Genomic DNA, 25,396 nt, shown 5'->3' with positions numbered 1-25,396 from the left:
TTGCATCATACAGAAGGACAAAGATGAGTTAAATATCTCAGGAGACAAGAGTTCCCACTGGGGCTTATGAGTCAGGGATCTGGCATAAATCCTTCCTGTCTGAGCTGGCATTACAGTGTGGAGGTGAAGATCATGGCTTATGGAGTCAGGCAGACATGGGCTCGTAACTCTGGCCCTACCACTTTCCAGGTGTGCGAAGTTGGAATGTTCATTCCTTAATGTGCCTCAGTATCCTCACTAGTCAGATGAAGATTCATGCTACCGTGAGGATGAAGCAAAATGATACACATAAAGAACACATCAGAACACATCAGGCCGGGCGCGGTGGCTCACGCCTATAATCCCAGCACTTTGGGAGGCCAAGGCAGGCGGATCACCTGAGATAGGAGTTCGGCATCAGTCTGGTCAACATGGCAAAACCCTGTCTCTACTAAAAATACAAAAATTAGCCAGGTGTGGTGGTGGCCACTGTAATCCCAGCTACTCTGGAGGCTGAGACAGAAGAATTGGTTGAACCCGGGAGGTGAAGGTTGCAGTGAGCCGAGATCATGCCATCACACTCCAGCCTGGGAAACAAGAGTGAAACTCTGTCTCAAAAAAAAAAAAAAAAAAAAAAAAAAGAACACATCAGAGCAGTTGGCATTAAGCATGCATGGAAGAAATGGTAGCTATCATTATTACCATCACTGTTGTTATTTTTCTGCTGGCCCACCTGAAGAAAGGAGAAAGCCTGCATGTACATTAGCTAGTGATATAGAAATAGCTCAGCCCGGCAGGGCATGGTGGCTCATGCCTGTAATCCCAGCTCTTTGGGAGGCCGAGGCGGGTGGATCACGAGGTCATGAGATTGAGACCATCCTGGCCAACATGGTGAAACCCCGTCTCTACTAAAATGAAAAAAAAAAAGGGCCAGGCACAGTGGCTCATGCCTGTAATCCCAGCACTTTGGGAGGCTGAGGCGGGCGGATCACAAGGTCAGGAGATGGAGACCATCCTGGCTAACACGGTGAAACCCCGTCTTTACTAAAAATACAAAAAATTGGCCTGGCATGGTGGCGGGTGCCTGTAGTCCCAGCTACTCGGGAGTCTGAGGCAGGAGAATGGCGTGAACCTGGGAAGCGGAGCTTGCAGTGAGCTGAGATCGTGCCACTGCACTCCAGCTTGGGCAAGACTGTGTCTCAAAAAAAAAAAAATTAGCAGGACGTGGTGGCACGCACCTGTAGTCCCAGCTACTCAGGAGGCTGAGGCAGGGGAATCGCTTGAACCCGGGAGGCAGAGCTTACAGTTAGCTGAGATCACGCCACTGTACTCCAGCCTGGTGACAGAGACTACATCTCAAAAAAAAAAAAGAAATAGCTCAGCTCAGGGCCTGGGACTCTTCTGTTGAGGATATCTAGGAGGAAAGTGAGACAACTAGAAAGTAATTTTTTAGTATGAGGTGGAGTTAATGCCCAGGAACTTCTCAGGATATTAAAAATTCTAGATATACCAAACCGCAAGTGTGGGTGTCCTATAAGGTCTGAGCATGAGGGTGTGCCTTGTACAGCCTCTACAGCTGCAGAGCTGGATCTGTGGAAAGAGACCACTTTGTTTCATTTTCTTTTTTTGTGAGTTGGGGTCTCGCTCTGTTGTCCAGGCTGGAGTGCAGTGGCAAGATCAAGGCTCACTGAAACCTCGAACTCCTAGGCTCAAGCCATCCTTCCATGTCAGCCTCCTGAGTAGCTAGGACTAGAGGCGTGCACTACCATGCCTAGCTTTTTTTTTACTTTTTTGTAGAGATGGGGTGTGGCTTTGTTGTCCAGTCTGGTCTCAAACTCCTGGCCTCAAGTGATCCTCCTACCTCACCCTCCCAACATACTGGGATTTCAGGCATGAGCCACTGCACCTGGGGAAGCACTTCCTTATTCATTCAAACATACCGCCTGGTTCAGCAGCTCCAGAAGAGGTGCCCCAGACTGGCCAGGCACAGTGGTCTGGCAGAGGAAAGTGCCCCTCTCTATCTGAATTCCAGGCCTTTCTTCCTAGTCGTCAGAGCACAGTGAGAATATTATCAAAGCCACTTCATCCAATCTTGTGCTCTGCGGAGGCTGGAAATGACTCAGGGCAGTATGATAATACCCTCCTTCAGCCCACACACAGCACGAGAAACCTAACACTGGACCAAAAGGCCTGCTGAGCCTCAATGTCACTTGAAGCCCAGAATCTCATATGGAAATCCATCAGTGTCATATACTTCCCACTAGTCAAATCTTTATGTTACAAAATGCCCCCAGGACGCAACGATTCTGTTAACTGACCACACCCACCAGGGATGAGAAGGAACACAAGACACTGCTCTCACCAACACCAAGAGGTCACGGACTGTGACCTGGATCCAAACCCAGCCTGGAGTATGGGTCACTTGTTATCTCAAGGCTTCTTTCAAGGGTCTGATCATACAGGGCTCAGCTGATCACGCAGCCCCACAAATCTCAGAGTGTCTGGCATGGGGTTGGTGTCCTTGGGGACATGCGGATGGAACCAGATCAGCTTTGTGGAAGTCTCTGGAGACTGGAGATAGCCCTATTTGAAGCCTAACATTAAGATCAGGACAGTGGAATGATACACAGTATTTAACTCTCTCCACTACAGCACTTCCTCTCCCAATCGAGGTTTCTTCTCCCCAAAAACCCTGTCGTCCACAGCTTTACCCGCTCTACCTCCCTGCCTGTTTCTCTTTCCCCTCTTTATTGTCCCCCTCTATTTCTCTCTTGCTTTTCTCCTATTTTCTCTCTCTTTCTCTCTTCTCTTCTTCTCATTATCTTTGACTCTTCTCTAACTGGTTATGACAGAGAGCTGAAAAACATCCTCTATTATATTACTGTTTGAATTCATACTACATTAAAATTTAAATCTTCTGGTCTTAATTTTCAGAAAGCTAAATAGTTTCTATTTTGCTGTTTAAAAAATACCATTTTAAACAATTAAGGGCCTTTAAGAGAAAGGGATTCTGAAGATCATCTGGTTCAATGGCTTTTCTGATACATCAAGCCTTTAGTGCACCACTGACATTCTGTCTGTCCTTGAACACTTCCAGGGATAGGAGCCCATGACTTTATTGGGGCATGATTGATGTGTAAAAAGCTGTACATATTTAGGTCAGGCACGGTGGCTCACGCCTGTAATCCCAGCACTTTGGGAGGCCGAGGCAGGTGCATCACCTGAGGTCAGGAGCTCAAGACCAGCCCGGACAACATGGTGAAACCCCATCTCTACTAAAAATACAAAACTTAGCCAGGTGTGGTGGCACGCACCTGTAATCCCAGCTACTCGAGAGGCTGAAGAAGAAGAATTGCTTGAACCCGCGAAGCGGAGGTTGCAGTGAGCTAAGATCGTCCCACTGTACTCCAGCCTGGGTGACAGAGAGACTCCGTCTCAAAAAAAAAAAGAAAAAAAAAAAAAGCTGTACGTATTTAATGTATACAACTCAATGAATTTGGGGACAAGTATACAACCGTGAAATCATCAACACCGTCAAGGCCACCTATTTCTTCTTGAAACAGCCCAGTTTTAACTGTTAAAGAGATCTTTAAATTAAGCTTAACCTGCTTCCGTAATTCCTACTCCCTGGTTACCAGGAACAATCCAGGACACAAAAACAGTGCAATCAGCAGAAGGATAGGGAGGCCCATGTTGGTTTCAAAAGAAGGGGCAGAACAGCTGGTGCAGGGTTTTCCTATTGGAGTAACTGGCTTGGGCAGGCAAGATAGAAGAGATGCATTGCAGTCAGACTCTGAAGGGCCTTGAATGCCAAGCTAAAATGTGATGTGTTTAATACATCAGGAAGGCGGCCAAGTGAACACATCTATTAGGTGGTTTGACACAGCAATAATAATTATTTACTTAATACTTGTGTGCCAGAAACTGTGCAAAGTGCTTTATGTTCATTCTCTTGTTTAATTCTCTTTTTTTTTTTTTCTTTTTTGAGATGGAGTCTCACTCTGTCGCCAGGCTGGAATGCAGTGGTGTGATCTCGGCTCACTGCAACCTCTGCCTCCTGGGTTCAAGCGATTCTCCTGCGTCAGCCTCCTGAGCAGCTGGGACTAGAGGCGCGCACCACCAAGCCCACCTAATTTTTGTATTTTTAGTAGAGACGGGATTTCACCATGTTGTCCAGGCTGGTCTCAATCTCCTGACCTTGTGATCCACCCACCTCGGCCTCCCAAAGTGCTGGGATTACAGGCATGAGCCACTGCGCCTGGCCTTTTTCTTTTTTGCCTAGAGACAAGGTCTTGCTATGTTGCCCAGACTGGTCTTGAATTCCTGGGCTCAAGTGATCCTCCTGCCTCAGTCTCCCAAAGTGCTGGGATTACAGGCATGAGCCACTGCGCCCGGCCCTTGTTTAATTTTTTCAATAGCACTGTAACAAAGATACTATTACTATCCCATTTTATAGCTAAGGAAACTGGTACTCAGAGGTCTCAGAACTGGTAAGTCACTAAATCCAGACCCGGCTGACTCTGATGCCCATGCCCTAAACATAGCACTTCATATAATAAGGCCAGCAGAGGGACCAGAGAGGAGACCTTGACCTGGGAGTCATTTACACAGAGGGAGAGAGTGTCAAAAATAGAGGGGTGGGGCTGGGCACGGTGGCTCACGCCTATAATCCCAGCACTTTGGGAGGCTGAGGCAGGTGGATCACCTGAGGTCGGGAGTTCGAGACCAGCCTGACCAACATGGAGAAACCCCATCTGTACTAAAAATATAAAATTAGCTGGGCATGGTGGTGCATGCCTGTAATCCCAGCTACTCGGGAGGCTGAGGAAGGAGAATCGCTTGAACCTGGGAGGCAGAGGTTGCGGTGAGCCAAGATCACACCATTCCACTCCAGCCTGGGCAACAAAAGTGAAACTCCATCTCAAAAATAAAAAATGAGACCCAATCTCCATTTCCAGTCTTGGGCTTGCTTCTAAACTCCACTGGCCCAACTCCAGCTGCCCACTGGACTCTGTCACCTCAAATGTGACACATCTACAACAGCTCCTATCGGTTTTCTTTTCTTTCCTTTTTGAGACAGGGTTCCTCTCTGTCACACAGGCTGGAGTGCAATGGTGCAATCAAGGCTCACTGAAGCCTCAACCTCCTTGGCTCAAGTGATCCTCCCACCTCAGCCTCCTGAGTAGCTGGGACTACAGGTGCACACCACCATGCCTGGCTAATTTTTTTTATTTTTTGTCAAGACAGGGTTTCTCCATGTTGCCCAGGCTGGCCTGGAACTCCTGGGCTCAAGGAATCCACCCACCTTGGCTTCCCAAATTGCTAGGATTACAGGTGTGAGCCACCATGCCCAGCCTACTCTTATAATTTTTCAGCACCTCCTCAGGAACCAGTTCCCAACCTGATACTCCTAATTTTTTAAGCCTAAAAGAGCATCAGATTTTGTGTCAAATCCAGCTAGGTTTACATAGTTTTACTATACCAACCATGTGGCCTTGGGCGAGTTATTTCATCTCAATGGAGCTCCGTTTTCTCATCTATAAAACGAGAACAATAACGGCATCTTTCTTGGAGGGTGATCATGTGGAATAAACGAGATAATCTGTATATAGTATAGTACTTGGCACAAAGCAAGGGCTCAGTAAATGTCATTATTATTGCTGTTACTGTTGTCGCTCAGGCTTGAAACATCCTCTCTTGCATTTATGGTTAATCCCCCTGCTGAGGGGTGGGAGAAAGCAGGACCCACAAAAGGGACAATACAATTTCAACACAGTTCGCGTTCCTCCTCATGACTGCATCCCTCTGGCTTCCGGGGCTGCTTCTGCAGGTTCTCTTTTCTACATTCACCACAGAGAGAGTGGGCTCCAGCCAAGACCCCCAGCTCTTCTCCCTCCAGACCTACTTATTGGGGATCATATCCGATGCTGTTGTTTCTGTCTTCAATTCGTGCCTGCATTCTGTATCATCTGTACACAAACACTCTTTTTTTCCTTTAAGTAGCTAAAATCAAAGTTTTAGGAATCATCTAGTCCAACTCCTTGAAAAAATTAACTTTAAGCTGGACGCAGTGGCTCACGCCTGTAATCCCAGCACTTTGGAAGGCTGAGGCAGGCGAATCACGAGATCAGGAGATCAAGACCAGCCTGGCCAACCTCATGAAACCCCGTCTCTACTAAAAATACAAAAAATTAGCTGGGCATAGTGGCGGGCACCTGTAATCCCAGCTACTAGGAAGGATGAGGCAGGAGAATCCCTTGAACCCAGGAGGCAGGGTTGCAATGAGCTGAGATCGGGCCATTGCACTCCAGCCTGAGCAACAAGAACGAAACTCCATCTCAAAAAAAAAAGTTAATTTCAAAATTAAAGCAGTCGTTTAAAAATTGTCTTGCTTGATTACATTTGAATAAAGTAGGCCTTCTCCCAACCAATCTACATGTGTTCACCTGTCCTCACTGCAGTATGTACACTGCGCACAAACATTTGGGTTTTCACTGCGCAGTACCAAATATTTGAGGTTTTCGCTGTGCATTGTGGGTCTGTGATGTTACCTATTTCTCCTACCTCACAGGCCTAGTATGTTATCAAGCCTCCACCAGCATTCCCCGCCCACACCCTCCCTCCCCCAGACACTACATAAGTATAAATTGCTGATGATTACTGATAAACAGGACACCGATCACAATCACAAACTCTCACACATTTGCACACCCGAACATCCCCTGAGGCCCACAGTAAACATGAAAGGAGGGATGAAACGAGATTCCAAGGAGACAGGCATGGTGTTTGTGCACAGTGAGGGGAGAACAAAGAGAACAGGGAGCCTGGGAGGTGGCAGGCAGGGAGAGCTGGCGAGACACACTATGAGATGAGTCAGAGACAGTGAATGAGGGCACTGGGTCGCATCAACTATCGCTTAGCTGCCCCCAGAGGGTGGCATGAACTGGAAGAAGGGAATGGGAGCTGGTCGGGGAAGAAGCGGAGTTGATGCCATAACTCAGAAAGGGGGGACAGGAGTGAGTTGCAGATGGGGAGCCTGCCTTCTGAAATCTCCTAGACCTCTCCTGCCTGGCTCTACTCCCAGCAGCTGCAGGGTTATGGCAAGGCAGCTGGGATGGCAGGGTAAAGAAGAAGTCAAGCTAACAACAAAGATGTCTGTCCTGGAGATCACTGGACCCCAGCTTGGTGGACAGAAGCCACCCCATGGCTGCTAATGCCCTCCATGTATTTGGTGCTTTCAACTTACTTTAAATGCCCTCGTGCTAATGATCTCATTTAATCCTCGGCACAACCCTGGGAAATAGGCAGGGCTGGGATTGGTATCTCTAACATGCTCCTCCCCTCTTCACCCTGTAGATTCCTCAAGAGCCCTCAAATTGTTTCCACCAGCCTAGAAACATCCGACACTGAACCAGGCGGTGCCTTGGGGCTATGGGGAAGTTGGGTCCTCTGTCTAGGTTCCCTTCTGGGTTGCTGGCTGCTGACTGTCCTAGGCTGAGTGTGATGAGAAGTCACAGGATATGGAATCATTCCTGTTGTGGAATTTCCCAAGCACTCCTCCCCTTTTGCTTCCATCTGAACACCTGGTACATAGTGACTGTTTCACTCACTCCCCAGGGAGCAAGGTCAGGCTTCTCCTCCTCATTAGGTGAATGGAAGCCTGAGGGCTGGAGAGGGAAAGGTGGTTGCCCTGAGTCACACAGTGAGCAAACATGGAGGAATCTGAGATGCCTTGGAAAGAGCACAGGGCTGGGGGCATCAGAAGACCTGGGTTCCAGTCCTGGCTCTGCTGCCTATCACCCAGGGTCACGAGCTGATAAGACACTCACTCCACCTCCCCAGCCTTAGTTTTCATAACTGTTGAATGGAAATAATAGTACCCACCCCTTGGGGTTGTTGGGAGGATCGAGTGAGATTAAGATGTCAAAGTGTTATATAAAAATGAATTACTCTGATTATCAAGTAGCACAGGTAACATTAGGACTCAAGCAGTGGAAAGAGGCTGGGCTCTTCCATATATAAAGGGGCTAGGCTCTCCTCAATTCACCTGTGTGGCCCTGGGCAAGTCCAGGCCTCAGTTTTCCAAAGCTCCTGCCAACTCTAAGACTGTGATATTTTGTGGGCTATGCCTCTGGTGCAAGAATTCTGGTGTTGGCCGCCCTGATCTCTTGGCCGTTCTATCATCTGTGCCCCACACTGCCTTAGATCCAAGGATCTCACTGAGGGAAACCAGTCAGTTCCCAACAATGGAAACCTTCACCCCATCCCTCAGGCAGCCAAAGTGTGTTATTGCATTTTCCTCCCTTCTTAGGCTTTGTTGCCTCCCAGCTTTCAGGGAGGTGGGGGGTCTTCTTAGCAAAATCAATGGCAGATTGACCAGGTAAGCAAACACTGGATTCCCTCCCTCCTAGGGAGGGCTTCAATCTAACGGCCCTGCCTCTAATATCTTGCTTCTCTCAGGATGTCCCTAACCGTTCCAGGCCCCTGGTCCTTTCCTTGAGGAAACAGCTCAGCATAATTCTTGCTGGGCTCAAAGAAGTGAATTAAATATTAAATATGTAAGGCCAGAGCCCCTGCAGCAGCAGCACATTCCCAAAACAGACAATGGCATACAGCTCATCTGTCACTCTCCCAGTGGCTGTAGGCTGGGCCCCCTGCTCCCCAGCCCACATTCCTGAGAAGGAATAAGAAATGGCAATGTTTTGCTCTTCCCAGCAAGCTCATGGCTTCCTGTGTCCTTCCTTCAACCCCTAGTGTTGAAGGCTCCAGGGGCCTGGAAATGCCTGGAACATTGAGTTGTGGCATCCTCAGCAATGCAATTTAATAGGTCTATGACTGAACAGGGAGGGGCCTCTGTAGTTAGCCCCATTAGGGCCTGGAAGGTCCTGGGGGGGAGGAAACAGCTCAGGAAGGATGCTGAGGTCCTGACATCTCTCAGGGTTATGGGGAATTGGATATTAACTGTGATGAGGCCTCGGGGTGGGGGTCGGTTGGTTTGCTGCTCAGATTAATTAATATAGGCCAGAGAATTGTCAGATAGGTAGAGCCTCAGAGATCACCCAGGCCAACCCGTTATTTTACAGAAAGGTAAACTGAGGCCTGAGAAAAGAGAGAAGCAACTTACACAAGGCCACTCAATGAGCTGTAGAATAGCTAGGCCAGTCTCTTGGTCTCTGGTATAGAGTTTGGTGCTTTTTCCACCCTACCTCCTGCATAACCCCCAAATCTCTTTCCTAATGATAGCAAGCAATGGCTCCTGCACTGTAAGGCCCAGGGGACCATTTTCCCAGGGAGCAGAATCTGTTCATGGTCCAACTTTGCCCAGCTAAGAACTGAAACAGCATGAGGTCCATGGGTTCCAGCTCAGCTCTGCCACTTCATAGGATGGAACCTTGGTCATGTCACTTCTCCGAGCTTTAATTCCTCACCTCTGAAATGGGGATTTCAGAACTGTGACCCTGGATGGCCAAAGGATCAAATGAGATCATGTATGGATCATATACGTGGGGCATTTTGTAAACTGAAGCACTAACCAAATGATATTATTAAAACGACGTGAGGTTTGAAGATGCTGCAGAGGGAGGAAGCCTCAGGGGAGGAGGCTGTGAAGGAACAAGAACCCACATTCACAAGAGGCTGCTGGCCATCCCACAGACCTGACCGATCCTGAGGCCGCCGGCAGGAAATGACCACAGCAGGTCAGACCACCCCAAGCTCACTGGCTTGAGAGACCGCCTGTCCACTTTGCTTTGTATGTGTGTGCCTGTGCATGTGCCTGGCAGTCCGGTATCACAGCAATTTACCTGGCTGCTCTGGGGGCACATTTGGCAGAAGAGCAGTGTGCGGTGCTGAGGGAGAACCTCCACTTCAGGCCAGGTCACAGACTCTCAAAGGAGAGCCCCCCTGCCGGGATCCCCTGCGGGGACCCCGAGTGCCCAGCTCCTCTGGGGCCCTTACCTTGTACTTGGCCGCAAGCAGCTCTGTGGCCTGCTGTTCCCGCCGCAGGTCCTCCAGCATCTTCTCCTTCTCCTCCAGCAGCTTCTGCTTCTCCTCACTCACCAGGCTGCGGTCATCCTGGATGGCTGCCTTCTCCTCCTCCAGCCGCTCCTTCTGTTCCTGCAGGTAATTCTCCATGTTCTTCTCCAAGGCTGACTCCAGGATGGGCTGGGGCGGGCGGTGGTTGTTGTTGTTGTCATCCTCCTCTTCTGCCACCCAGGCCTCAATCACTGGGCTCTCAGGGTACCCAGGCGGGGCGGACACGGCCTTCTTCCCGCGGCTGCTCTTCCTCCGGGGCCGCTTCCCCAGCATCCCTCTCTTCTCCAGCTGGGCCTTCAGGCGGGCAATCTCCTCTTGGAATTCCCGCAGCAGTGTGTCCTTGGGGTCCTCGTTCACCCGGGGCTTGTTCTTGATGTTCTTGGCTCGGTTGGCAAAGCGCAGGGTGGAGAGGCTCTCATCATAGCTGTGAGAAGCTGGCCCCAGTGTGGCTACCATGATGGTCTTGGCATTCCCCCCCAGGGAGTCCTGGAGAAGCCGGGTCAGCTTGGAGTCCCGGTAGGGAATGTGGGTGCTCCTGTTGCCCGCCAGGGCAGCAATCACGTTGCCCAGGGCAGACAATGAGAGGTTGATTTTGGAGGCTTCCTTAGGCCTCTCTCCACCAGCACCGCCACCACTGCCTCCACCGCCACCACTGCCACCCGAGGATGGTGTGGATGCCCCTCCCGCTGTGTTGGGGCCTGCCTTGTTCTGCCTCTCACTGCCAGCCAGGTCCACTAGGTTGAGCTTGCCCACTCGGATGTGGTCCTGGCCATCAGAGCCACGTTCGCTGCACTCCACAGTGATGATGAAGATGGCGTGGGAGCGGGAGCTGACCTCGTTCATGTGGGTGCTGCCCACAGCCCGGGTCTGGTTCCCCAGGTTCATCACATGCTCAATCTCCTTGACATTCTTGGTGACGAAGGAGGAGAGGTCCTTGATGTAGACGCCAGTCTCGGGGTTCTCTTTCAGCTCTAGCCTCTTGCCCGGCTCCTTGGAGAGCAGGTCTCGAATCTCTTCCTGGTAGATCTCCAAATAGGAGGCCCGGACCAGGTACTGTTGGTTCTGGGAGCGGGAGATGTGGGTGAAGATGTGCTCAAAGGCATTCGGGATGACCCCGCGCAGCTCGGGCTCCACCCAGGTCCCCTGCATGGTATAGGTCTTGCCAGTGCCCGTCTGGCCATAGGCAAACACCGTGCCATTGAAACCCTGGAGCACGGAGTCTATCAGGGGCCTCACGGTTTCGTCATACAGGTCGGCCTGCTTGGAGCTGGCATCATACACGGCGTCAAAGGTGAAGGTCTTGGGCAGCTCCCCCGGGGCAGCGCGGGGGTTCCGCAGGGTCACCTGGCCCAGTTTCACGTCCATGGTCAGGATCTGCTCGTGACCAGCAGCCTCCTCCTTCCTGCTGAGGGGGCGGCACCGGGCCACCACCTTGAGGGCCTCGCTGGCCTTGGTCTTACTGGCCATCTTGCTGCTCTGACCTTCCTGCCCCCGAGCCCCTCCGCAGCCTGGGCGGTCCTGCTATCCTGCTCGCTAGGTCGGGATCAGCGGGGCCAGCCCAGCCCACAGGCGCCGCTCTTCAATCCGCATGCAGCCTCCTAGGGTGGGGACGCTGGGAGGTGGCCCCAACGCTGCTGCAGTCCGGGCCTCCACCGCTCTCCGGTCCTCTCTGCACCGGCTGGGAGGTGAATTAGGCAGAATCCCCCACTCGCCGCGGGAGCAGCGCCTGCCGAGCAGCCGTGCCCGGAGCCCGCCCCATGCTGGAGCAGAGGGAGCGCTGCCGTAAACAGCTTCGGCAACAATGAGATAAAGGAAGAGGAAAATGGGATGGGGGTGGGCGGCGAGCTGTCTTCTCCTCCTTCCTCTAGGGATCCATAGCGTGGGCTGCCGGTCGTGGGCGGCCGGGGGTCCCCGGCCTCCCGAGGGCAGAGTCTCACCTGGAGTCCTCCCCCCAAGCTGGGGGATCATTCATTGCAGCCAGCGCGGCTGCTGCTGCCTCTGCCTCCGCCTTCCCCGCCGCCGCCACTGGAGAATGAGAGAGAAAAACAGAAGGGGATGGGGCGGAGCAGCGGCGGCGAGAGTGATGTTGCCGCCGCGCTGCGGCCCCAGCTAAGCCTCCCGGCTGGGGTGGGGCAGGGGGCGGGGCCGCGGGGCGGGAGGCGCGAGCCCGGAGCGGCCCGGGTGCGGGGGACAGGGGCGCATCGCCGTCTCTGCACCCCCGCGGACCGCTCCGGGATGACAGGCTCCGGTGCCGACCCAGGTCCTGCTCCCACCAGTCGGGTGCAGCGCAGCCACCGCCCGCCGTCACCCCACCGAGCCCGAGCATGCCGGGAATTGTAGTCCTGCCTTTGTTAACCGGGTTCTGGCAGGTTGCTAATGCCTTTCCCGGTCCCCCAGTCCGGGATGCGCCTCCCTCATCGTCATGCCACCCCTTGAGTGACTGCTGAGCTTGCACCACCCATGCCTGGTCCCTCCGAGCCACCATCCTCGGACACCTCCCTGCTCCTGCCTTTCTGCCTGCAAATGGGTGCGCGTCACCCCTCCCCGTCAGGGTGTCGCCAGGCCTCCGGGAACCGAACTCTTAAATGTTCCTTGACTCTGTCCTTTCCTCCCCGTGTCCCGGTCTACTTCTGGCCTTCCTCTTCTCTCTGCTGGAGCCACCTTCCAACTGATTCTCTCGCACCTCATGTCCGCACATGCACCCGGGAGCCCCCTCGCTCCTCCTCCACCGCCTTCCTTGTGTGAAAGCCTCTCCATCTTCCGACTTCGCAGCCTCACCTCCACTACTCCTCTATAGAAAAATCTGTGTTCCAGACAGGATTTCTTCAGTTATCCAGCGCCTGCTGAGCCCCAGGCCCCATTCTAGGATCTGGGTCCTTCCTGTCCTCAAGGAGTGCACATTCCCGGAACCATGTTTTGTTTCTTTAACTGGCTTTGCTATGCAGCATCTTTGTGCTTTTGCCCAGAGGCCTTGTCACCCTTCGGCACTTAGTGCCCTGCCACTTGGGCAGTTCAAGCACCTCCTCCTCCACGAAGCCTTCCCTTAGCAATTTTTTTTTTTCCTATGGTGAAAGAGGCACAGAATTTACCTAAGACAAAACCTGGATTGAAGTTCCAGTTCTGATGGCTATCCAACGGAGTAGCTTTGAGCAGTCACTCCCCTTGCTCCAGCCTTAGTTTCCTCATTTATTTTTTTAAAAATTCGAGGCAGGAAAGAAATAATTAACGACTGCTTCATGGAGTGGTTGGGAGGCTCAAATGAAATAATGAATCATGAAGTACTGTACCATGAGAAGTCCTGCCCTGGCTTGGATTGCCTGACAGCTCCTGCTTCCTTGAGTATCCTGGATAGACCATGTCTGTGCTTGGTGTTCCTCTATGGGAGTCTTAATCTTTTTTTTTTTCCTGTAGGATACAAATCAAGTGTAATTCCACAAGGCCAAGGACCAAGCCAGAGTCCTATCCACGGTCCACTCTGCAGAGGGCAGTTGAGTCTGTGGACTGAGCCCAAGCTGTCCTTACTCTCCATATGAGATCCAGATTGAGAGGTGCTGTTATCTGAAACCTGGAGACCCTTCTTCACAGAGGCACCAGAAGAGTCTTTCCACAAAACATTTCCAAGCATGTTATCCTCTAGAGGACCCAATTGTTTAGTTTTCCAACTCAACAAAATTTACCTCCTTAACTCTTCCCCATCCCAGGACTTTAGTGTGAGCTGGACTAAAGGCTTGAGACTTAGCTGAGAGCTTGCCCGCTTCTGAAGTTCCCTGGCCTCCCTCCACCCTCTGCTTGATTAAGCTCCACTGCTTATGATTAACTTGGCTTTTGGACCAATGACGGGGTGGGGTTTTGGCTCTGTAGACTAACCCCTCTTGGCTCTCACAACATGATTTCTGGATGGAGCCTTTAGTTCTTCAACTATTTTCTGGTTGCATTCGCCTTTAGGTTTTGAATACCCTTTCTCTGCTTAGGACTAATATATCTGACACTACAGTGCTGGATAAAAGGGAGTCTCACCCTGTTCTCCCCACTTGATGTCACCACCTGGCAGGGGACTTACCCAGATCCTCTTGTGTGAGAGGGAGATTGGAATCGCATTGCTTACGAGATGTGTGATCCTAGGCCAGGCGTGGTGGCTCACGCCTAGAATCCCAGCACTTTGGGAGGCCGAGGCGGGTGGATCATGAGGTCAAGAGATCGAGACCATCTTGGCCAACATCATGAAATCTCATCTCTACTAAAAATACAAAAATTAGCTGGGCATGGTGGTGCACACCTGTAGTCCCAGCTACTCGAGAGGCTGAGACAGGAGAATAATTTGAACCCAGGAGGCAGAGATTGCAGTAAGGCGAGATGGTGCCACTGCACTCCAGCCTGGCGACAAAGTAAGACTCCGTCTCAAAAAAAAAAAAAAAAAGATACGTGATCCTGGGGAAAGTATTTAACTTCTCTGAACAGCTATTTTTTCAGTGGAATAAATGAGGATAAGAATGCTTATATTGGCCAGGTGTGGTGGCTCAAGCTGTAATCCCAGCTATTCAGGAGGCTGAGGTAGGAGGATCACTTAAGCCCATAAGTTCAGGGCTGCAGTGAGCAATGATTGTACCACTGCACTCTAGCCTAGGTAACAGAGCGAGAACCTGTCTCTGAAAAAAAAAAAAGAATGCTTACATTACACATCAGGATTAACTGAGAAAATGTATGCAAAAACTCCTACGACATAGGAGGCACTCCAGAAATAGCAGTTTTCTTTTCTCTTGTCCTTTGCATTCAAGGCTGTTCACTTCAGCGTCTCCATTTTCACCACTGTCTTCATTTTTCCTTCCTCTTACACACTCAAGTCTCCAGCCACTCTGATTAGCTTAAGTCCCCCAAACACACCCCACTTTTTCGTGTCTCCTTGTCTTTGCTCATGCTGCTCCTCTGCCCGAAATGTCCTAACTTTGTTTTTATTTCAATTAATTTATTTGAGAAGGGGTCTCATTCTGTCACTCAGGCTGGAGTGCAGTGGTATGATTATGGCTCACTGCAGCCTCAAACTCCTGAGCTCAAGCGATCCTCCTGCCTCAGCCTCCCGAATAGCTGGGACTGCAGGTGCATGCCACCACACCTGGATAATTAAAAACAATATTTTTTTAGGCCAGGTGCGGTGGCTCACACCTGTAATCCCAGCACTTTGGGAGGCTGAGGCAGGCAGATCACAAGGTCAGGAGTTCAAGGCCAGCCTGACCAACATAATGAAACCCTGTCTCTACTAAAAATACAAAAAATTAGCCGGGCGTGGTGGCGGGCCCCTGTAATCCCAGCTACTTGGGAGGCTGACGCAGGAGAATCCCTTGAACCCAGGAGGTGGGAGTTGCAGTGAGCCGAGATCGCACCAGCCTGGGTGACAGTGCAAGACTCTGTCTCAAAAACAAACAAACAAAAAACAATATTTTTTAAAATTAGCCAGGTCTCACTATGTTGCTGAGGCTGGTCTCAAATCCCTGCACTCAAGTGACTCTCACACCTTGGTCTCCCAAAGTGCTGGGACTACAGACATGAGCCACCGTACTCAGTCTTCCTAACTTTGTCTGTTTCTGTCTACATAGCCTCAGCTTCTATTCATTCCACTGCTCAATCTCACATGGCTGGCCCAGTGTGGTGGTTCACACTGTAATCCCAGAACTTCAGGAGGCGGAAGTGGAAAGAGCATTGGAGACCAGCCCCATCTCAATTAAAAAAACAAACTTATATGGTTTCTCCTCTCACTACGCAATAGAGACCTCTCTTACCAAGGACATCAGTGCGTTCCAGTGCCACCCTCTAGTGTCATTAGAGCTTATGGTTTCCATTATTGTCTATATAGTTTCTAGATTTGTATCTCCAGTCCAGACCTCTCTTCTGAGTTCTAAACCTCTATATCCGACTCTGTAATGGACAGAGCCACTTTGATGGCTCTCCAGGTACCTGAAATTCTACTTGTTCACACTGAACTCATTCTCCCCTCCAAAAATATTACCTAGCTCTGTAAATAGCACTTCCTTCACTCTCAGTGTATCCATTTGAATACATTGAATCCATTTGAATACGAAATTCTGCCAACTTCCTGCGTATTTCTCAGATTTATCCATTTATTTTCTACTTCCATAGCGGCTATCAGGACCAAGCCATCGTATTCTCTGGCCTGACCTCCTACAGTAGCCTCCAATCCGGCCTCTCTGAATGGGGAGATTCAGAGTCTGCTCTTACCCCTATGTATTCATTCTTTAGAAGGCAATCTTTTTGACTGGGCGCGGTGGCTCACGCCTATAATCCCAGCACTCTGGGAGGCTGAGGTGGATGGATAACCTGAGGTCAGGAGTTCAAGACCAGCCTGGCTGATGTGGTGAAACCCCGTCTCCACTAAAAATACAAAAATTAACCTCGTCTGTATTAAAAATACAAAAATTAGTGCACGCCCGTAATCCCAGCTACTCAGGAGGCTGAGGCAGGAGAATCACTTGAACCCTGGAGGTGGAGGTTGCAATGAGCTGAGATTGTGCCATTGCACTCCAGACTGGGTGACAAAAGCAAAATTCCGTCTCAAAAAAACAAAACAAAACAAAAAAGTAATCTTTTAAAAACATCCATCTGGCCAGGCACAGTGGCTCATGCCTGTAATCCCAGCACTGTGGGAGGCCAAGGCAGGAAGATGGCTTGAGGCCAAGAGTTCAAGACCAACCTGGGCAACATATTAAGACCCTATCTCTAAAAAAAAAATTTGTTTTAAAAGCTAGATGTGGTGGTGCATGCCTGTAGTCCTAGCTACTTGGGAGGCAGAGGTGGGAGGACCCCTAGAGCCCAGGAATTCAGGGGTGCAGTGAACCATGATCACACCACTGCACTCCAGCCTGCGCGACAGAGCAACGCCCTGTCTCTAAAATAAATAAATAAATAAGTGTAAAAATCAGCCGGGCGCTATGGTTCATGCCTGTAATCCCAGCACTTTGGGAGGCCAAGGCAGGTGGATCACCTGAGGTCAGGAGTTCAAGACCAGCATGGCCAACATGGTGAAACCCCATCTCTACTAAAAATACAAAAAATCAGCCAGGTGTGGTGGCACAGGCCTGTGATCCCAGCATCTTGGGAGGCTGAGGCAGGAGAATTGCTTGAACCCAGGAGGCAGAGGTTGCAGTGAGCTGAGATCATACCACTGCACTCTAGCCTGGGAGACAAAGCGAAACTCTGTCTCAAAAAAAAAGTAAAAGTAAAAGTAAAAACACCTATCTGATCATGTCACCCCATGCTTAAAAAGCTTCCAGGCCGGGTGCGGTGGCTCACGCCTGTAATCCCAGCGCTTTGGAAGGCGGAGGCTGGCAGATCATGAGGTCAGGAGATCGAGATTATCCTGGCCAACATGGTGAAACCCCTTCTCTGCTAAAAACACAAAAATGAGCCAGGTGTGGTGGCGCGCGCCTGTAGTCTTGGCTACATGGGAGGCTGAGGCAGGAGAATCGCTTAAACCCGGGAGGCAGAGGTTGTAGTGGGCCAAGAGTGCGCCACTGCACTCCAGCCTGGGTGACAGAACAAGACTCCGTCAAAAAAAAGAAAAAAAAAAAAAAAGCTTCCAATGCTTCTCATTGATTTTTTTTTTTTTTTTTTTTTTTTTGAGATGGAGTCTGTCTCTGTCACCAGGCTGGAGTACAGTGCCACGATCTTGGCTCCCTGTAACCTCTGCCTCCCGGGTTCAAGTGATTCTCCTGTCTCAGACTCCCGAGTAGCCAGGACTACAGGTGTGCACCACCAAGCTCAGCTAATTTTTGCATTTTTAGTAGAGATGAGGTTTCACCATGTTGGCCAGGATGGTCTCGATCTCCTGACCTGGTGATCTGGCCACTCTGGCTTCCCAAAGTGCTGGGATTACAGGCGTGAGCCACCATGCCCAGCCAGTTCTTACTGGTCTTAAAGTAAACTCCACATTATTAACGCAGTTGGCAAAGCCCTGCACAACATGGTACCTGTGCACATCTCCTGTCACATCACATGCCAGTCTCCATCTTGCCCCTCGTGCTCTAGTTACAATGACCTTCTTCAGCTCCCTTCCAGCTTCCTGTCACAGGGCCTTTACACATTGTGTCTCTGCTTCTAGAATATTTATCCTCACCATCTTTGCCTAGATACCTCCTCTTCAACCTTTGGATTTCAGCTTGAATGTCCCTCCGTAAGGATACTTTTCTTGATTTACCAACCTAGGTATGTCCCTCTGTAATAGGTTCTCATCCTTCCCTGTACTTTCCTTCATAGAAATTAGTACAAGTATAATTAAATCATAATTTGTCCACCTCCCCTGGTCTGTGAGGTCATAACATGTCTGCTTTATTCATTTTTGTGATCACAATGACTAGTGCAGCTTCTGGCACATAGTATGTGCTCAATAAATATTTTTTCAAATAAATAAAGTCCCATATGAGCATCACCTCTTCTGGTAAGACTTATTTGACTCCCCGACTCTACCAGAATTATTTTGCCTTTTGGCCAGGTGCGATGGCTCATGCCTGTAATCCCAGCACTTTGGGAGGTTGAGACCAGTGGATCACTTAAGTACTGAAGTTCAAGACCAGCCTGGGCAACATACTGAAACCCCCATCTTTTAAAAAAATTAATTAATTTGTAAAAAAGAAAAAAAAATATTTCCTCTCTTCATGATGCTATAGCTGTCTGTTTAGCTAGACCCCTAGTACTCATCACAGTTTGACTTGTACTGCGGCTAACTGAGTCTGTCTCTCTCACCATAAAGTGTTGAAGACAAGAGCCATGGCTTTTGTCTTTGTGTCTCCTTTTCCCATACCTAACACAGTTCTGGCTGCAATTAAGGTAGTTAGTATTTGTCCGAGGGCGGTGGCTCATGCCTGTAACCTCAGCACTTTGGGAGGCCAGGCCAATGGATTGCTTGAGCTCGGGAGTTCGAGACCACCCTGGCCAACATGCCAAAACCTCACCTCAACGAAAAACACAAAAATTAGTCAGGTGTGGTGGCATGCGTCTGTAGTCCCAGCTACTCAGGAAGCTGAGGTGGGAGGACGGCTTGAGCCCAGGAGGCAGAGGTTGCAGTGAGCCAAGATTGCATCACTGCACTCCAGCCTGGGCAACAGAGTGAGACCCTATTTCAAAATAATAATAATAATAATATATATAGTTAATATAGTTATTATATAATATTGTTATATAGTTAATATGGTTAATATTGGCCATTAAGCAAATGAATGAATTTTTTTTTTTTTTTGAGACAGAGTTTTGCTCTTGTTGCCCAGGCTGGAGTGCAATGGCACGATCTCGGCTCACCATAACCTCCGCTTCCCAGGTTCAAGTGATTCTCCTGCCTCAGCCTCCCAAGTAGCTGGGATTACAGGGATGCGCCACCACATCCAGCTAATTTTTTGTGTGTATTTTTAGTAGAGACAGGGTTTCTCCATGTTGGTCAGGCTGGTCTCGAACTCCCGACCTTAGGTGATCCACCTGCCTCGGCCTCCCAAAGTGCTGGGATTACAGGCATCAGCCACTGCACCCGGCCATGAATGAATATTTAAGACCTTCAAGGCAAGAATAAATAAATAAATAAATAAATAAATAAATAAATAAATAAATATTAAAAAGGCCGGGCATGGTGGCTCACGCCTGTAATCCCAACATTTTGGGAGACCGAGGTGGGCAGATAACAAGGTCAGGAGTTCGAGACCAGCCTGGCCAACATGGAGAAACCCTGTCTCTACTAAAAAATACAAAAATTAGCCGGGTGCCTGTAATCCCAGCTACTCGGGAGGCCGAGGCAGCAGAATCGCTTCAACTCGGGAGGCGGATGTTGCAGTGAGCTGAGATCGTGCTGTTGCACTCCAGCCTGGGCAGTAACAGCGAAACTCTGTCTCAAAGAAAAGAAAAAAAAAACCTTCAAGGCAAGAAAATGGAAAGGTGAGACAAAGAAATCACAGTAATAAACCCTTAGATTTGTAGTGTGATTAACAGTTAATAAAGTATTATCACATTTGTTACTCACTTGAACTTCACATAAATCCCAGGAAAGGAGAAAATATTAATATCCTCACATTATAAGGAGGACCCTAAGCTTCAGACTGATTAAGTGACTAAGAAAGGAAACGCAGCCAAGTGGCACAGTCTACAGACTCCAAACCTGCAGCCCTCCTAGTGTTTCCCCTGTGCCACGGGGTGAGCTTCCTGTGATGGTAAGGTACAGATCAGTTGCTTCCCAGTCCTGGTTTGAATGACAACTTCATTGAATACAGACCCGTCACTGGCTTGGTGGGAGGAAGAAGCTCCTTTGCTGCATTTCCTTTGATAATGAAAGTTCTTGGCAGGGCGCAGTGTCTCACGCCTGTATTTCCCTGCATTTTGGGAGGCCAAGGCAGGCAGATTGCTTGAAGTCAGAAGTTCAAGACCAGCCTGGCCAACATGGTGAAACCCTGTCTCTACCAAAAATACCTTAATTAGCCAGGTGTGGTGGTAGGTGCCTGTAGTCCCACCTACTGGGGAGGCTGAGGCAGGAGAATCGCTTGAACCTGGGAGGCAGAGGTTGCAGTGAGCCAAGATTGCGCCCCTGCACTCCAGCCTGGGCGATAGAGTGAGACTCCATCTCAAAAAAAAAAAAAAAAAAAAAGCTATTTTTCCGCAAGGGATTCCCGTTCCACCACCTTCTTCCAGTGTGGTCCCAGTGACAGCCACAGTAAGATTATACAAAGAAGACAGAGTTCACTCTTTGGTAATCCTGGGGTCTACAAATGTTCAAATACAAGTAATTCAGGTTTGGATTTACCCTACAAAAACCAAGTTCTTGCTGGGTTTAATGACTCACACCTGTAATCCTAGTACTTCGGGAGGCTGAGGCAAAAGGATCCCTTGAGCCTGGGAGTTTGAGACCAGCCTGGGCAACAGAGGGAGACCCTGTCTCTGAAAAAACAAAACAAAACACAAGCCAGGCGCGGTGGCTCACGCCTGTAATCCCACTACTTAGGGAGGCTGAGGTGGGCGGTAAATCACCTGAGGTCAGGAGTTCAAGACCACCCCAGCCAACATGGCGAAACCCCGTCTCTACTAAAAATACAAAAATTAGCCGGGTGTAGTGGCGCGAGCCTGTAATCCCAGCTACTCAGGAGGCTGAGGCAGGAGAATCACTTGAACCTGGGAGGTGGAGGTTGCAGTTAGCCGAGATCGCGCCACTGCACTCCAGCCTGGGCGACATCTCAAAAACAAAACCAAAAACAAACAAACCAAGTTTTGCCACCAGAGGGAGACATGACTATGTGACAGAATTACTGGATGAGCTCCAATTTCTGGGCTATCAATCATTATGCAATTACCTAACTATATGAGTTATTACCTAACTATAGGAGTCTACCAAATGTGTCCAAGCTTGATTTCTCATTGCGCCTCTTTCCCCTGCAGCTTCCTGTCTACAATCTCTGCTGTAATTTCTGGTGAACAGGATTTGTCAACCTAAATAAAGAAATCATAGAAAAATCTGAAAATTAAGACTCTGGATATTATAAAAAGAACAGTTCTTAGTTGTTCTCCTTTACTGAGAACCTAATGGGTGGGTCACAGATGTTTTATCTAATCTTCACATTCACTTACCTGGTAAGTGGCTGCACTGGAACTTGAGCCTAATTCCTCCCATTCGAAAGCCAGTGTTTTTCCTGCCACCCTGTCCTAAGCCGTGAGGCTCAGCCCTCAATCCACCCCTACCTGGTCTAACTGTACCTTCCTCTTTCAACACACCCTGCCTCCTCAGTAAAGACCTGCCTCCTCCAGACCTAGGGGCCTCTTCCTTTCCTTCCCTTCTGTGGTAATTTGTACGATGTGCAATTACCATCTGCTTTTTTAAATGGTGCTATCCATCCATCTATGAATATATTCTGTCTCCCCAACCTGATTTCTTCTAATTTGCTATAAGTAAGTTTCTTGTTCCAAAAGTAATTTAAGAACATTTTTAAAAGAGTTTTGGCCAAACTACATATAGAATTGTCTCAATTTTGTTTTAAGGCATCGTACATGTTGTTGACTCCTCTTCCTGTTACCTTAAATGCAATTCATCAATAAATCCCATCCCGGTTCTACTTAGAAAATCTGTTGATCCTGATTCCAAAACTCTCCACACTACCACCACGACTACCCTCTTAGTCCACGTCCCTTACATCTCTCACCAGGACGCTGCAGTAGTATTTTAACAGGAACCCCTGGTTCCACCCTTATCCTCCTACTCTCTCTCTGCGACAGAACAGCCAGAGTCTTCCTTCGGAACTACACATCAAATCATCCTACCGCCTCCTCTCCATCCTCCAATGATGTCTCATCCCTCTCAGAAAGGAATCCAGGCTGGGTGCACTGGCTCACGCCTGTAATCCCAGCACTTTGGAGGCTGAGGTGGGCGAATCACCTGAGGTCAGGAGTTCAAGACCAGCTTGGCCAACATGGCAAAACCCCGTCTCTATTACAAATACAAAAAATTAGCCGGGCATGGTAGTGCACGCCTGCAATCCCAGCTACTTGGGAGGCTGAGGCAGGAGAATCACTTGAACCCGGAAGACGGAGGTTACAGTGAGCCGAGATCATGCCACTGCACTCCAGCCTGGGCGACAGAGAGAGACTCCGTCTCAAAAAAAAAAAAAAAAAAAAAAAAAAGAAAGAAAGAAAAGAATGAAATCCAAAGTCCTTGTTGGGGTACATACATTGTACTTGATCAAGCTCCTGGTCACTTCTCCTGTGTCATGTGTTCCTATTCCCCCCTTCCCTACTCTCATCCAACAACACTGGCCTCCTTGTTCCTCAGTCCTGCCAAGCACCTTCCAGCTTGAGGGCCTGCGCACTTGCTCTTTCGTCTGCCTGCCAGCTCTTTCTCCCAGCGTCTCACTCGGCTTCCCTCCTTCCTGTCATTCACTTGTATTTGCAAATGTCATCTCCTCAGAGAAGCTTTTTTGTCCATGCTTCCTAAAATACTTCTTTGTCATTCCCTATATCCTTACTCCATTTTGTTTTTCTTCACAGCACTTACCACAATATGACATTCTAGATATTTCTTTATCTGTTTGTGTTTTCTTCTTCCCATTAATGTGCAATGAGATAATTTGTCCCAGTGCCTAGAAATATGCCTGGTTCAGGCCCGGCACAGTGGCTTATGCCTGTAATCCCAGCACTTTCGAAGGCTGAGGCAGGCAGATCATGAGGACAAGAGATCGAGACCATCCTGGCCAACATGGTGAAACCCCATCTCTACTAAAAATACAAAAATTAGCCAGGTGTGGTGGTGGGCGCCTGCAGTACCAGCTACTCGGGAGGCTGAGGCAGGAGAATCACTTGAACCCGGGAAGCGGAGGTTGCCGTGAGTCGAGATGGCTCCTTTGCACTCCAGCCTGGGCGACAGAGTGAAACTCCGTCTCGGGGAAAAAAAAAAAAAAAAAAAAGATATACGCCTGGTTCATGATAAGTCCCCAGGAGATATTTGCTTAATGAATAAATGGTGAATTAAGCTATTAATAGTTTTCACAAGCATCTTTTTTTCTTTTCCTTTTTTTTTTTGAGACAGGGTCACACTCTGTCACCCAGACTAGAGTGCAGTGGTGCAACCACGTTTCACTGCAGCCTCGACCTCCTGGGCTCAGGTGATCCTCCCACCTCAGCCTCCCAAGTAGCTGGGACTACAGCACCATGGCACCCTGCTAATTTTTTTATTTTTTATTTTTTGTAGAGATGGGGTTTCACTATGTTGTTCAAGCTGGTCTCAAACTCTTGGACTCAAGCAATTCGCCATCTTTGGCCTCTAAAAGTGTTGGGATTACAGGTGTGAACCACCGTGCCCAGCCACAACCATCATTTTGAATGGCTGCTTAACTTAATGTAATTTTTTTTTTTTTTTTTTGAGACAGAGTTTCGCTGTTGTTGTCCAGGCTGGAGTGCAATGGCGCGATCTCGGCTCACCACAACCTCTGCCTTCCGGGTTCAAAAGATTCTCCTGCCTCAGCCTCCCTATTAGCTGGGATTGCGGGCATGCGCCACCACGCCCGGCTAATTTTGTATTTTTAGTAGAGATGGGTTTTCTCCATGTTGGTCAGGCTGGTCTCGAACTCCCGACCTCAGGTTATCCACCCGTCTTGGCCTCCCAAAGTGCTGGGATTGCAGGCTTGAGCCACCGCACCCAGCCTTAGTAAATTATTTTTTTGTGTGTGTGAAATACTGGGTTGAATCACATGAATTCTCATTTTGTAGGTTAATAAGGACGGCATATTGACTTCAGGCCAGATCGCCGAATATCCGCTAAGTGACTCTTACAAGTCCTTCTAGATCCTGAAGTGGATTAGGTGCCACAGTTGCTGCTCATGTTGAATCCAGAACCACAGCCAGACATGGGACTGGAGGACGAGCGAAAGATGCTGACCGAGTCTGGAGATCCTAAGGAGGAAGAAGAAGAAGAGGGGGAATTGGCGTTTCTACATCAGGATCCCTTAACAACAGCGAGAGAGCAATGCCAGCAGTTGGAGAAATGTGTAAAGGCCCGGGAGCGGCTGGAGCTCTGTGATGAGCATGTATCCTCTCAATCACATGCAGAAGAGGATTGCACGGAGGAGCTTTTTGACTTTTTGCATGCAAGGGACCATTGCGTGCCCCACAAACTCTTTAACAACTTGAAATAAATGTGTGGACTTATTCACCCCAGCCTTCATCACCTGGGTATCAGGATATTTCCTTATGGTTTTGGATATGCCATTTGTTTCTTATTTCTGTAACTGTAAGTTCACATGAACCTCATGGATTTTGGCTTAGTCTGGTAGCTTCTATGTAATTCGCAGTGATTTCATCTTAATAAAGTTCTGTGATCTGCGATCTGCAAAAAAAAAAAAAAATAATGACTGCATATTGACAATTACACATAGTTTAATCGAATAAAACACATTCAGAAAGGTGCCTGGTCCATAAACACATGGCTTAAAAAATTATTATTATTTGAGATGGAGTTTCACTTTTGTTGCCCAGGCTGGAATGCAATGGCCCAATCTCAGCTCATTGCAACCTCCGCCTCCCTAGTTCAAGCGATTCTCCTGCCTCAGCCTCCCAAGTGGCTGGGATTACAGGTGTGCGCCACCAGGCTCAGCCAATTTTGTATTTTTAGTGGAAACGGGGTTTCACCATGTTGGTCAGTCTGGTATCGAACTCCTGACCTCGTGATCCTCCCACCTCGGCCTCCCAAAGTGCTGGGATTACAAGTGTGAGCCACCATGCCTGGCTCAGAATTATTATAAGACAATATCCATGTGCCCGCTATCCAGGCCAAAAATAGGATATTGCCACCATCCTAGAAGCCCCCTGCAGGATTTTCTGCTGTCAGGAATTCCCCCTTACTCGTTAAAGGTAACCACTA

At 49.1% G+C, this 25,396-nt stretch overlaps 2 protein-coding genes across 3 annotated transcripts in view; one reads left to right on the top strand and one right to left on the bottom strand.

Annotated features, from left to right (window-relative positions):
• The window catches only part of KIF3C (kinesin family member 3C), a 53,431-nt gene extending 41,818 nt beyond the window's left edge, over positions 1 to 11,613 (bottom strand). The window contains 1 exon segment of one of the 2 annotated variants that reach the window (NM_001131089.1): positions 9,937 to 11,613. In NM_001131089.1, the coding sequence (NP_001124561.1) occupies positions 9,937 to 11,481 (1,545 nt within the window). In that variant the 5' untranslated portion in view covers positions 11,482 to 11,613. 2 annotated transcript variants of the gene reach the window in all.
• Positions 11,614 to 24,383: 12,770 nt separating this feature from the next.
• Positions 24,384 to 24,678, top strand: LOC100458370 (cytochrome b-c1 complex subunit 6, mitochondrial-like). Its single transcript, XM_054547744.1, has one exon. It carries the CDS (start codon positions 24,384 to 24,386, stop codon positions 24,669 to 24,671), a length of 288 nt encoding a protein of 95 aa, XP_054403719.1. The 3' UTR covers positions 24,672 to 24,678.
• The last annotated feature ends 718 nt before the right edge of the window (positions 24,679 to 25,396 follow it).

This window comes from Pongo abelii, chromosome 12 (genome assembly GCF_028885655.2).
Source record: "Pongo abelii isolate AG06213 chromosome 12, NHGRI_mPonAbe1-v2.0_pri, whole genome shotgun sequence".
In the NCBI taxonomy this organism is placed as follows: Eukaryota; Metazoa; Chordata; class Mammalia; order Primates; family Hominidae; genus Pongo; species Pongo abelii.
The sequence above is the reverse complement of the archived record's forward strand: the minus strand, read 5'-3'. Positions and strand labels throughout refer to the sequence as shown.